Source organism: Marmota flaviventris, chromosome 1 (assembly GCF_047511675.1).
Source record: "Marmota flaviventris isolate mMarFla1 chromosome 1, mMarFla1.hap1, whole genome shotgun sequence".
NCBI lineage: Eukaryota > Metazoa > Chordata > Mammalia > Rodentia > Sciuridae > Marmota > Marmota flaviventris.
The window spans coordinates 30,245,157-30,259,214 of NC_092498.1; the positions used below are offsets into that span (position 1 = coordinate 30,245,157).

Sequence of the window (14,058 nt, forward strand, 5' to 3'; positions counted from 1 at the left end):
GGCCTTGTTAAGTTGCTGAGACTGGCTATGAACTTGAGATCCTCCACTCCTGCCTCAGCCTCCCAAGCTGCTGGGATTACAGGCATGTGCTACCACGCCAGCTTGCAGACTTGTTTAATTGGAACTTATTCTCACAGATTTTATGGTTAGGGGAATTATCCTAACCTCCCTGAGTTCTGGAACCTGGTGTGTGTAAGGGTTACAAAAGACCCCCCCCCCCATCAGGATAACTTGCAATCTTCTTATCAGCATTTAGGGTCTATATTTCTCCAGCAGATAATAGGTTGTTTCCTGAGGAACATCACCAGGAAGGTCTGCAATTTAATTGCTTTTTAAAAGAAAGCATGTGGGGGTCAGCACAGTGAGCCCAGTTTAGAGAATTATCTCCTTAACTTCATCCTACTACTCACATGCATGATAAATACAGGACCAGAAGAAAATCCCTTTGCCTAATAAAGAAAATTTATAAAATCTACAGCATCAGAGTGATTATCTCAATAAAGGAAAGAGCCTCATTTGCAATAGTTGTCTCTTTCTCCATTTGGTTCCTGGAGTGTGATTACTCTGTAATAATTAACCTGTACAAGTATGAGTTGGGTACTTTACAGTATGTGTTTGAATAAGTTGTTAAAAAAATTAAAGGAAAAAAAATGATCTCAGAAGGATAGAAGGTACAGCCAGGAATTGGAAAGCAGACAGGATGGGGCATGACCTGAGCAGGATGAGAAAGAACTGAGATGCAGGCCCAGGATGGCGTCCTATGGCAGAAAGGAAGTTGGTGAGCCAGGGGTCAAGATCTTCAATGAATGAGAAAGTAACTTATAGCTGACATACAAAGAGTGGTATACACTGTCAGATGGAGGAGATAGACTAGCATAGGATTTAATGTCTAGAGTCCCTCACAGAGTACATTGCAGGGAAGGAAAATCTTCCTTCTACTTCCTTAGGTTCTGTGACTGGGCCTGAGAATTAAATTGACAAAAGAGAGATTAACAGGGGAAAAGCATACACATTTTAGTTTATATTTTTACATGCACAGGAGCCTTTAAGAAAACGACAGAAGGGCCGAGGATGTATCTCAGTGGCTAAGTGCTTGCCTAGCATGCACAAGATCCTGGGTTGATCCTCAACACCCCCCACCCCCCAAAAAAGTGATAGAAACTTATGTGGCCTTTTAAACAAAGAATAATTGTGGTAATGAGAAAAGACTAAAGGGCTTGGGCTCAGCTGGTAGACTGTGGGAAAGATACTAGGAAATACATAGGGGACACTAGTAGAAAATTAAGTGTTAGAAATTTCAGTAATTTGTTTGCAGATTCATGTGGGAATCAGGTCTCTCTGGTAATAGGAACCCAGGCATTCTTCTCTTCCTAACACAGGGAGGACACTTTGCATAAGGCAGGTTTCATATCCTGCTTCAAGCAGAAAGCTCCATTGCTGATGCTTCATTGCCCTCAACTCAAAAAGAATTACAATTTGAAAGGGCCATATTTCAGGATATGCTCTGAACCCCTCCCTTCACCATTGCTCTGAAATGAGACGGCTCTACCTATTCTCCTCAACCCCTTTTACAGTTGGTTTACTCCCTGTAACAGTTCTGGAAGATTATTTTGTTGGGGAAACTCTGGTGCTCTGAAGCTCTCTACCCTGCCCAGAAAAGGTACCCAGGGTCCAGGCTGTGATGACAGCCACGTCCAAATAGCAATCACCGTTCATGGTAAAGTAGGGATATGTTGTTCCTAGGTTGTCATGAACCTACATGAGATCTCCTGGTGTCATGGGCACTTAATACATGCTTCCCTCTCCCCCCAACATATTCCTCAAGATCTCTCCGAGGATGCCAAGGGTAGGAAACCTGGGATTGTGAAGAGGGCTATGCAATCACCAATTCACCAAGAGAGACTGAAGACACCCTTTTCGTGCCAGGCCAGCACTGATGAGCAACATATAATCAAGGTGGTTTGATTTCTCCTAGCCACTCCGCCTAGCCAGCTGTTTGTTCTCGAGTGCCTGTCGTGGGACTGCTGGGTCTCAGGACCCTTTCAGGATACCCTCACATTCAAAACTCTTTCCCCACAATGCTAAGCCAGCTATTTGTCTTTTCAAGTCCCATTTTCTCATGGGTGTTCTGTTTAGAGGCTGACGATGGCATCATTGCCCAAAGGCTAATGAACGTGTGCTCTCTATCCTAGACTTTAAAATGTCTAAATTTTTTTTTTTTATTTTTTAGATATATTTTTTAGCTGTCAATGGACCTTTATTTATTTATATATGGTGCCTCACACGTGCTAGACAAGTGCTCTACCACTGAGTTACAACCCCAGCCCAAAATGTCTCAATTTTAACTCCCACCACATAAATATTTATGAACATAACCCACATAAACCAACATATTGGGGGGGTGGGGTGCCAAACTGTAAATTTTTTTTCTTTTTTTAATATATTTTTTAGTTATCAGTGGACCTTTTTTTAAAAATTTATAATGTGGTGCGGAGAATCGAATCCACTGCCTCACACAGGCTAGGCAAGCGCTTCACCACTGAGCTACAGCCCCAGCCCGAAACTGTAATTTTTAAGAGTCTAAAAGGGGACCTGAATAGGATTGCCAGATTTAGCAAATAAAAATACAGGATACTCGGTTAAATTTTAATCTCAGACGATTTTTGCAAGGGATGCATTCAGCCTAAAAATATTACTCCTTCATCCGTCATTTAGATTTAATTGGGAATCCTGTATTTCACCCGGCAAGTAGACCAAAAAGTTTGAGAACTGCTCCACCAGGCGACAGCAAGTTGAACTGCAGAGAGCGCCAAGTAATTCCGGCGCGGCACTTCCGGTGAGGTGGAAGTGGTGCTCTGAAGCTCTCTACCCTGCGCCCCATCTCCGGAAGCCTCCGCGGGCCGCTCGCAGGCCAGGCCCCGCCCCGCGGCGCTGTGCACTGCCCAGGGCCGGTGGTGGGCGCAGGCGGGCGGAGCCTGCCCCGAGCCTGCAGGGGGCAGCGGCCGAGGCCAGGCCCTTGTGTCGACAGCTCTGCATCCCTGCCCTCGCCGTTCTTCGTGTCGCCGGGGTGGCGGGCCGACCAGTGGGCGGCCAAGAAAGGCGGCCGCCATTCCTGTGTCGCTGCGCCCGCGGGGGCCGCCCGAGCCGGCCACCATGCCGCTGGGCCTGAAGCCCACCTGCAGCGGCTGCAAGACCACGTCGTCCTCCATGTGGAAGAAGGGCCCGCAGGGGGAGATCCTCTGCCACCACTGCACGGGCCGGGGCGGCGCGGGCGGCGGGGGCGCCGGCTCGGGGGCGGCCGGCGGAACTGGGGGCAGCGGTGGCGGGAGCTTCGGGACGGCGACCTTCGCCAGCACCTCGGCCGCGCCCCCGCAGAGCAACGGGGGCGGGGGCGGCAAGCAGGTGAGCTCACCTGCCCCTCCTGGCAGCCCCGGGCGCCCTGTACCTCTTCCCCGCAAATATTACATCCTGTGGTTAAGTAAGACTCTGTCATTGTAAGTGGCAGCACAACCATTCCACTGTAGGAGGTGCCTCAACCTAACCTCTTCTCTAAAAACCTGCCTTGACGTAGACGACCTACTCCTGTCACCTGCCCTGTTGTGAGCAGCCCACCTTTTTGGAGGCTCTGGCTTGCTTTCCTGCCCTCGCCCTTGATCTTTTTATCCTTACAAAGTGTGTACTTTGGGATCTTCGTAAGATGATTGTATCAGGGCGTCAACCTTTCTATATTTTTTATTCTCTTTTTCTCTATTTGTTTATGTAACAGAGTAAGCAGGAAATTCACAGGAGGTCTGCGCGGCTCAGAAACACTAAATACAAATCTGCTCCAGCTGCTGAAAAGAAAGTTTCTACTAAAGGAAAAGGGAGAAGACATATTTTTAAATTAAAAAATGTAAGATGATGTGGACAGTGTTTTTACTGTTATGATGATGATGTGTGTACTGTGTCCTGCTACTGCTTTGGTTTTCAGTATTGAATGTGGCTGCTGCTTTTGGGAACCCATTTGTAGTATTCTGGGGAGTGGACCAGACTCACCCCAAAATAAGCTATGTTTCAGGAAGCTTGCTGTTTATAATGTTAATAACACTCTCGCTTTTATAACTTTCATTTCTTTCCTCTGGAAAATATTAAATATTTTTATCAGGGTCTCTGTGGAGAGGCATTGAAGAGATTATGATTCTTGATATGGCCAGGTACACTAGGAATACTTTTTAAAAAATCCTTTAAAGATTTAAGTAAATAATAATACTGGAATTTAATCATTTCCATATACAGTTGTTATTAAAGCCCCAGAAAATGTGCCTTGTGATGATGAATTTAATGGCTTTGAATAAAATTTTTCTCTAATCCTTTATCTCCTCTTCTGCTATATGAAATTCAAGAGATGTTGAAAACCTATACTGGATATAGTTGAAAGCACATTTTTTGTTGCAGTAAGTTTTATTTTTGTGAACCTGGGACAATGGGCAATACATTATAGACAATTTAAAATTATTTATTTTGTAATGCAGGGGATTAAACCCAGGAACCCTCTATCAGTGAGCTGTACCCCAGCCCTTTTTATTCTATTCAAGGCAGGGTCTCACTGAGTTCTGAGGCTGTCTCTAATTTGCCATCCTTTTGCCTCAGCTTCCAACGTAGATGGGATTATAGTCATGTGTCATCCTATCCAGGTAGATGATTTTTTTTTTTTTTTAAGCCTCAGTGTGGTATTCCTTTTAGGACAGAAATGCTTCTTTTACTGGTAAAAGCATTTCTGATGTTGGGCGTGTTGATTTATAAAACAGAGGGGCTTGGGGATAGGTTCTTATGTAGGTTGCAGATTCTTAATGAGAATAATTGCTGCTAATTTAAGGTTTTTATAATTTAGTTTTCTTAAAAAGGGATTTGTTGATAAAACATGTTAAGTCAGTATTCATTTACAGTGTTTGTATTGTAGGCATTTTTTTTCCTCTTAAGTTCTGCAAACCATTCTCTCTGATGATTATATTATCAATTTTTCTGCACCTCCTTTCTTCAATGTTCGTACAGAGATACATGGGTTAGGCCTAATTTCTATGCTGTGGCATTGAAGAGTGTTTTACAACTTAAGAGTTTTCAGTGATGGTTGGAAGGTGACAAGTTATTAAGAACTCCCAAGAAATTTTCTAAAGCCTTAGTTCAGACTTGCTACAAAATTGATGATGTTGATTATCCTGGCAAATTCCATCACTGAGATGAAAAATGACTTCAAAGAGACACTTTTTCACTTATGTCCACTTGCTTATTTTTCATGGCTTCCATTCTGTTATGTGCAGGCTTTTAGACCCAGTATATTTTTATAATTGAGATGTTAATGTCTAATGTGTCTCTGAGAGTACTTTGTGTTAGATCTCAGCAGCATAATCAGAAGCTTGCCTTTGTTTCTGAGTAACTTTTAAGCTAATGGTAAGAGAAATAGTGGAAATACTCAGACTGGACTTTGCCACAACATTCAGAACATTCACTTATCTTTTATATTACTGTTTTTGTTACTGGACAATAAATTTTAGAATTTCTGAAATGAATCTTTTATATATGACTGTAAAAATGCCTGTATACACATACATGCAGACATACATGGATATGCTAATGTTTTTACTTTTTCTCATAGCCTATCAAAGCTCCTGAGTCTGTTTCTACCATAATCACTGCAGAATCAATCTTCCACAAGGTAAGCTTCTGTGGAGTTCCTGAAAGAATTGGACCAGATGTAAAATATGCTACTAAAATGGTGTTTTGCTGGGCACAGTGTTGCATGCTTGTAATCCCAGTGGCTTGGGAGGCTAAGGCAGGAGGATCACAAATTCGAGGTTAGCCTCAGCAACTTAGCAAGGCTCTAAGCAACTTAATGAGACCTTCTCTCAAAATAAAAAATAAATAAGGCTGGGGATGTGGCTCAGTAGTTAAAGTGCCCCTGGGTTCAATCCCTGGTACAAAAAAAAAAAAATGGTGATTTAACCTCAGTGTTTCTGCTATTCTGTATTTGCATAAAATGTAGTTATGCTTTTGTTCCATTCTAAACTGTTTTCCCCCATTGGTGGTTTATCCAGAGTTGAGGTGAGAAAGGTTACCTGTGGAAATATGATATAAGGGTCTTAAGTATATTTTTTAAATATATATCATTGAATTGTCCTTAAAATGCTAATTATAGTGTGGAGCCAGGAAAAGGTAAGGATAGGTAAGTCATCCTAGCCAGTGTGATGGCGTGGAAGGGTAAGAAGGAGAGAGTCTGGGTGTGGGTTGATGGAGGATGTGGACCATAATATCTAATGGGTAGAGCAGGCCAATGGATTCTGAAATGCCTTAAGCAGAGGAGGGAGAAATAAGTGCAGTGGTGGAGATTAACAGACACTACAAGTTCTTGGGAGAGGGTCCAAGGCATTTGATAAAACGAGAAGGTTAGGGTCACAGGCCTAAGGTTTCAGGCATGTACTAGGGTTCTTAGAATGTATGTCCCACAGATAAGGAGAGTCTGCTATACACAAAACATATTAATAAACACCTACTATGTGCCTGGCAATGCTTGCTATCAAAATCTCTCACTAAGGTATTATCTTTACATTGCAGTTTTACATTCCAGCTGTTACATATTTTGGATCAATTTTCATTCATCATATATTTATTTGTGTGCCTATAATAAACAAATGTAATCATGATAATTTGAGAATAATGATTATATAATATGTAGACAGGTTTAGAATTGGTATCATCATAAACATGGATTTGTTAGACCTTTTATTGACTACTTTCAAAACCTGCTTTCTTATTAAAGAAGTTTCATTCATAGCTGTGATGTTCCAGTTTTATTTTAAATATGGGATTTTTTTTTTTTTTATTTCCCTCAGGGAGTGTATTACCAAATTGGTGATGTTGTTTCTGTGATTGATGAACAAGATGGAAAGCCTTACTATGCTCAGATCAGGGGTTTTATCCAGGACCAATATTGTGAAAAGAGTGCAGCCCTGACATGGCTCATTCCCACTCTCTCCAGCCCTAGAGACCAGTTTGATCCTGCATCCTATATCATAGGTGAGTTTGACAAATGGCACAGGTTCTGGAACTCGGTTAACTCTGCCATGTTATATAAAAGAATGTGTTAGTCTGCTTGGTCTGCCATGACAAAATACCAAGGCTCCATTGGTTGAACAACAGACTGTATTGTCTCACAGTTCTGGAGACTGGAAGTCTGAGATTAGGGTGCTGTCAGGATTGTTGTGTAATGAGGCTTTCTTGTCTTGCAGATGACCACTTTCTTCTTGTCTTTACACAACCTTCCTTCTCTCTGTGTATGTAGAAAGAAAGCTCTCTGATGTCCCTTGATAAGGACATCAATCCTATCATCTTATCCATAAAGGTCCTTGTGGCTTTGTTTAACCTCGGTTACCTGCCTAAAGGTCCCATCTCCAATACTACTACTTGGAGGATTAGGCCCTCATCATATGAATTAAGAGGCTGGGAAAACAAATCCCATTAAAAAAAAAAAAAAAAAAGGCATAGGCCATTAAGCACAAAAAAGTGGAGATCTTTGTAGGAAATATGAAAGATAGTTTATATAGCTGGGGTTTGAGTGCCTTTAGTTACTTTGGGTTACAGCAGTGTGCACCTACTAAAAAAATGATGTGGATAAGATTTTTTCTGAGTGTTCCGGAATTAAATCATATAAAAAAATTTTGCTGTCGGGTGCAGTGGCTCACACCTATAATCCCAGTGGCTTGGGAGGCTGAGACAGGAGGATCATGAGTTCAAAGCCAGCCTCAGCAAATGCGAGGCACTAAGCAACTCAGTAAGACCCTGTCTCAAAATAAAAATAGGGCTGGGGATGTGGCTCAGTAGTCGAATGCCCCTGAATTTTGTACCCCTTCCCTCAAAAAGTATTGCTCAGGAATTATATTATTTAGATTACTTATAAAAATCAATTTGAAAACAATTTCTAAGAGAACTATCCTAGTTATTTCTAAAGTCTTAATAAATTCTCAATATGCAGCCCTGTACATACCACATGGCATTCCTAAGCCTTTTATCATTAATGGTTAAAAGATGTGATGCAAACAGTTTTTGGCATATATTTACAAGTTTATGATTAATATGATATTGAAAATTTTCAAATTTCTTTTTTAAAAAATATTTATTTTTTAGTTGTAGTTGGACACGGTACCCTTATTTTGATGTGGTGCTGAGAATCGAACCCAGGGCCTTGCACATGCTAGGCGAGCACACTACCGCTGAGCTACAATCCCAGCCCCAAAGTATCCAAATTTCTTAAGTTATCCTGAAATTTTCATTCTTATAATGAGCATACATTACTTTTGCTTCCTGAAAAATCTATGCATTTTTTTTTCATTGAGACCTCCCAGGACAATAGCCCAGTTATTTTCACCTATATGTCAATTTTATTACATGACCAAAGAGTTCTAGTCTTCTGCTTATGAGTACCTTAGAACACCAGACTTTCACTTACCTTATTTATGGGACAGCTTCCCAGAAGAGGCCATGATTGTCAGAAACACATCTAGGGCACCTCGCCCATCTTTTCTTCCTAATCCCCAAAGTCTGAGGTACTTTCTCGTCCCTGAGGAGGCACATCTTGGAGGTTAAAACACAAAATCTGGAGCCACAGGAGTTCCACATCCCTGCCATTTACCACCTGTCTGAGTTTAGCAAATTCTTTAATCTCTCTTTGCTTCACTTTCCTCATGTGCAAAACGAGGATAATAGTGCCCACGACAGAAGCTTTTTGTGAGGATTCAAAGTGCTGATATATGTAAAGTACTTAGAACAGTGCAGTCATGTAACAAACTTTATGTAAGTGTTTGGTATTATTTTTAGAATCCTTTCTCAGTTGAGTTGCTCTTTTTTGGGAAACTGCCATATTCCTTAAGCTTTATTGCTTAAGGAGTTATAGTAACTTCAGAGCAACATCTTGACTTGATGTTAGTCCTTTAAACAAGAGTGCTTTCTCCTAGTAACTAAAAATATTAACATTTTATGAAAATGATTGATATGTTCAAAAATGTATTTAACCTTTCTATTGGCTGCCTTCTAGGGCCAGAGGAAGATCTTCCAAGGAAGATGGAATACTTGGAATTTGTTTGCCATGCACCTTCTGAGTATTTCAAGTCACGGTCATCACCATTTCCTACAGTCCCCACCAGACCAGAGAAGGGCTATATATGGACTCATGTTGGACCTACTCCAGCAATAACTATTAAGGAAACAGTTGCCAACCATTTGTAGTTACAAAATTAAAACCAGGGCTGAGGATATAGCTCAGTGGTAGAGTACTTGCTTAGCATGTTTGAAGCCCTGGGTTTGATTCCCAGCATTCAAAAAAAAAAAAAAAAAAAATTAAAACTGGATTTCCAGTTTTCATCTATCATACTACTATGAGATATACATGTGTTCCTTTCATGAAATTTTTACATGGAAAAATGACAAAGTTTTTTCCCCTAAATACCCAGTAATCATTAGCTTGTTTATTACCTATTACTTAGAAAATTACAAGGGATAGAAAATAATGAAATATATTTGAAGGTAAATATTACATTTTGTATGTATATCCTCCCAGGCAAAGGCTACACAGTTTCCTGGGAGACCATTAGTAACAGGTATGACTATTTTTCTTCATAATTTATTGTTAGTAGCTCATAAAATGAATTCTATTTTTATATAAGTAGTAGTTAAGTTTTAGGTTTCTGATCAAGAGCTTAAATCAAATGTATCTGTGATCCATCAATTGTATGTGTCATAAAGCCACACAAAATGTATTTCCTCATCAAGAAAATGCTGTGACAGACTTCAGACAGCATTAATTGTAAGGAGTGATTCCTAGATGATTTTATTAGCCCAGACTTTTTTTAAACTTTTATGTGATTTTTTTGTAGCAAATGGTTTTTTGAAACCATTCAGTTGTTCTCAATAGAGCTGCTCTTCACTGTCTCATCTACCTTCTCTGTCAAACAGAGACTTAAGGTCAAACCATAGACTGCAGTGCAGATGTCACCTTCACTAGAGCACCCAGAAAACCTGTGCTGCTTGGGCAGTCATAAAAGTGATTGGTAGGCCATTAAATGTCTACCCCAGCTTAAGCCATCTGCCATGGACTCCTAATAGCATGCTTTGGAAGGTCTGCTGTGTATGCTTCAAGTGCAAATCAGTTAAGTAAAGGAGTGACAAATGTTGGGGGTGGGGTGGGGGAATGCTTATCTCCTCTACCCTGATTTGATTATAATGATTGTAACTGGCACCTCTCACCCTTACCCTTTTTCTATACAATTACTGTTTTATGTTGAGAACAGGCACTGTAGATGGCTGTATGTATATGGTCATCTCTCAGTTCGCAAAAGTTACAGTAAAATTGATTGTAAATAACATTGAAAATAGTTTTCTAAATGCTGATAGTCAAAACTTTTGGATTAAAATGTATTTTTCACCATGTATTTACTTATTTTATTTAAACGATGTAAGACTTTCTATCCAAAGATGGTATTAAATAGAAACTTCTGAGTTGTACTGAATTTGGAGTAGATTCATCATCAGTAAGTAACAGATTTTAGGAAAATCCTAGAATAGCCAATTGATAAAATGAGTATTTAATTAAGATATTTATTAAAAGGAGGACTTTATTTTTAAACTAGTATATTCGAGCAGGGTGGCACACACCCATAGTACCAGCTACTTGGAGGCTGAGGTAGGAGGATCACAAGTTTGAGGCAAGCCTGGGCAACTTAGTGAGACCCTATCTCAAAATAATACAGTTTAAAAAGGAGTGGGGATGTAGCTTAGTGGTAGAATTCTAACATGTACACTCTCTAATACCTAAAAACAAAACAAACAAAAAGTATATATTTGGGCTATTTGTTTCTAAATTTGATAGATAGCTTGTATCTTTTACATAAAGCTTCAGTTTTCACTTTCTCCTTTAACTAATACCAGGGCTCCCATGGTTTCTCCTATGATTTAAGGCTCTGGTCGGTATTCTTAACCTGCTGTCTTCTTCTTACCCTGTACACCCTCTTTGTTTTCCCGTCACTGAGCCCTTTTTCATAACCATTTCTTCCTACCAAAGACCTTTTTTTTTTTTAATGTATTTTTTTAGTTGTAGACGGCATAATACCTTTATTTTTATGTAGTGCTAAGGATCGAACCCAGTGCCTCAGGTGTGCCAGGTGAGCGCTCTACCACTCAGCCCCAGCCGCAGCCCCAGCCCCCAAAGACCTTTTTAAGGCCCTTATGTTTTGCTTGCTTATATATTTTTGTTTTGTGAAGCAAGGAATGGAACCCAGGGCCTTACATATGCTAGGCAAGTGCCCCAGCCCAGTGCCCTTAAATTCTGTCTCCTTGATATCAATCTGTGCTGTTCTGTGGTTGCATTTAAGCTTCTCCTTCTCGTCCACTCCTACCCAGTGTTCCCCGGAGGGTAGGGGGATGTGTGTTTTATTTACTTATCTTTGTATATTTCATTTGGCTGCCCTGGGCATGTTTCAAGAACTGCTTCTTACTCCACACCAGATATGTAAACCATACCCTTTGTAGGAGATTATACCTCCTACACCCAAGAAATATAAGGCAATAGGTTATTGCAAGAGGGAACCTGAATGACCAACAAGAGGGTAATGCTTATAGAAATTGTAATATTTGTGTAACTGAACATTATGCAACCATCCAAAATGAAAATTGTCAGTGGTAGGGTTAAAATATACAGTAGAGAAAAAAAATAGAATTTAGAACTGTGTGATAGCAATTCTATATCAAGAAACTACTTTTATAAAAGATGGAAGAGCCAGATATGGCGGTGCATGCCTATAATCCCAGAGGCTTGGAGCCTGAGACCAGAGGATTGCAAATTAAAAGTCAATCTCAGCAATTTAGCCAGGCCCTAAGCAATTTAGCAAGATACTGCCTCTAAATAAAAAATAGGTCAGGAACTGCTGGTGTTCCTTATAACTGCTTAGAAATATTTGGCCTTTTTAAAAAGCTCTGTGTATGTATATTTCTTGGATAAGTTTTTAAAAATTAAGACAAGGAGGTCTCAAGTGAAATATTGATTGGATCATACAAAAATTATATAAAAAATTAAAACCAGGGCTGGGATTGTGGCTCAGTGGTAGAGTGCTCACCCAGCACAGGTGGGACCCAGGTTCGATCCTCAGCACCACATAAAAATAAAGGCATTGTGTTGTGTCCATCTACACCCAAAAAATAAATAAATTAATTAATTAAAAAAAAAAAACAGAGCTGGGATTGTAGCTCAGTGATAGAGCACTTGCCTATCTTGGGTTCGATCCTCAGCACCCATAAAAATAAATAAATAAAAAGGTATATTTTCCAAAAAAAATTTAAAAAAATAAACCCATACATCAAAACAAGAGGACAAGTTCACTCATGGCTGTTGGCAGGAGGTTTTGGTTCCTCATCTGGGGTCCTCTCCACAGCTTTGTTCACAGCACAGCCCCAGAGCAAATCTCTACCAGAGAGTGTGCAAGTGAATCCAAGACAGAAGCCACTGTCTTTTTATAATCTTATTTGGAAGTGACATTGTGTTGCTTCTGCCATATGCTGTTGTTCACATAGACCAACCCTAGACAGTGTGAGAGGGGTTGACACAAGGTGTACATTCCAGAGATAGAGACCACTAAGGTTCGCATTAGAAGCACAGATGGACTCCATATCTAGCCAGTATTGTAAATTAACATGGCTTTCTGAAAGGCAGTATGTATCAATCTTTAAAATATTCCTTTTTTGATTTTGAGAAGGGGTCTCGCTATCTTATTTTGGTTGGTGTTAAACTTCTGGGTTCAAGCAATCCTCCCGCTGAAGTCTCTTAAGCAGCTAGGACTACAGGGCATGTCATCACACCTGGCTTTCAACATTCATATATTTTGGTCCAGTAAATTAATTTCTAGAAATCCATGCTAAGAAGATATGGAATGTAGACCCAAAAAATGTAAATAGAAGTTATTTCCAGTATTGTTTTGAATTAGCAAAAAACTAGAGACAATCTAAATCCAACAATAAGAAAATGAATTTTCATATGTTTGTAATGGAATTTTTTAAGACAATCACAACTATTACTTACAAGGAATTTTTGAGGAGAAGATGCTTATAAAAATGTTCAGTGTAGGGCTGGAAACAAGTGACACATGCTTGTAGCCCCAGCTACTTGGGAAGCTGAGGCAGGAGGATCCCTTGAGCCCAGGAGTTTGGGGCCAGCCTGGGCAGCATAGTGAGACTCCATCTTTTAAAAACAGATAGACAGACACAGCAAGGCGCACTGGCACACACCTGCATCCCAGAAAATCAGGAGGCTTGGCACAGAAGGATTGCAAGTTCAAGACCAGCTTTGGCAACTTGATAAGATCCTGTCTTAAAATGGCTGGGTATGTAGCTCAGTGGTAAAGTACCTCTTCATCCCAAGTACCAAATACAATAAGTACAAGATTACATAATGATTCTGACAAACAACACCTGTTCCCCACATGCATCCATCTCTGTATAAATAAAACTATAAATAAATATCAACAATTAACATATTTGCAATATCGCAGTGAATTTTATATTCCCTTTGTTGTTGTTATGCTGAGGCAGTCTCACTATGCTGCCCAGGCTGGTTTCCAACTCTTGGTCTTAAGCAATCCTCCTGCCTCAGCCCCCCAAGTATCTGGAGGCAACAAGCATGAGCCACTGCACCTGGCTTATATTTATTTACTTATTCATTGTATAAGTAAATTACTTATAAATTACTTTGTGGTTTGAATTACTAATACCCACTACTTATAAACTCAGGGAAAATATACTATTTTAACACAGATAACTAGGCCAAAAATTGGTATTATGGGCTGAATGTTGAAGCTCTAAATCCTAATGTAATGGGATTAGGAAGTGGAATTTGGGGAAGTAAGTAGGTTTACGTGGGCCTTAAAGTTGTAGCCTTACAACTTAGGGGAAGGGAAAGAGACTTCCTTTGTCTCCCCTCCATGTGAGAATACAGTCAGAAGGCAGCCAACCTTCCACAAGCCTAGAAGAAATTCCTCACCTAAA

At 40.2% G+C, this 14,058-nt stretch overlaps 1 protein-coding gene across 1 annotated transcript; it reads left to right on the forward strand.

Moving 5' to 3' along the window:
• Positions 1 to 2,911: 2,911 nt before the first annotated feature.
• On the forward strand, positions 2,912 to 13,550 carry Gatad1 (GATA zinc finger domain containing 1). Its single transcript, XM_027919883.2, has 5 exons — positions 2,912 to 3,402; positions 3,767 to 3,892; positions 5,633 to 5,692; positions 6,867 to 7,050; positions 9,065 to 13,550. The coding sequence occupies exons 1-5, from the start codon at positions 3,154 to 3,156 to the stop codon at positions 9,253 to 9,255; spliced, it is 810 nt and encodes a 269-aa protein (XP_027775684.1). The 5' UTR covers positions 2,912 to 3,153; the 3' UTR covers positions 9,256 to 13,550.
• Positions 13,551 to 14,058: the final 508 nt, after the last annotated feature.

What these genes read in the sequence shown, in the direction of transcription:
- Gatad1 (XM_027919883.2), top strand. Translation starts at nt 3,154, where the DNA reads ATGCCGCTGGGCCTGAAGCCCACCTGCAGCGGCTGCAAGACCACGTCG. An exon ending in GGGGCGGGGGCGGCAAGCAG is followed by an intron (nt 3,403 to 3,766) that starts GTGAGCTCACCT and finishes TTTATGTAACAG; the next exon opens with AGTAAGCAGGAAATTCACAG. An exon ending in CAGAATCAATCTTCCACAAG is followed by an intron (nt 5,693 to 6,866) that starts GTAAGCTTCTGT and finishes TATTTCCCTCAG; the next exon opens with GGAGTGTATTACCAAATTGG.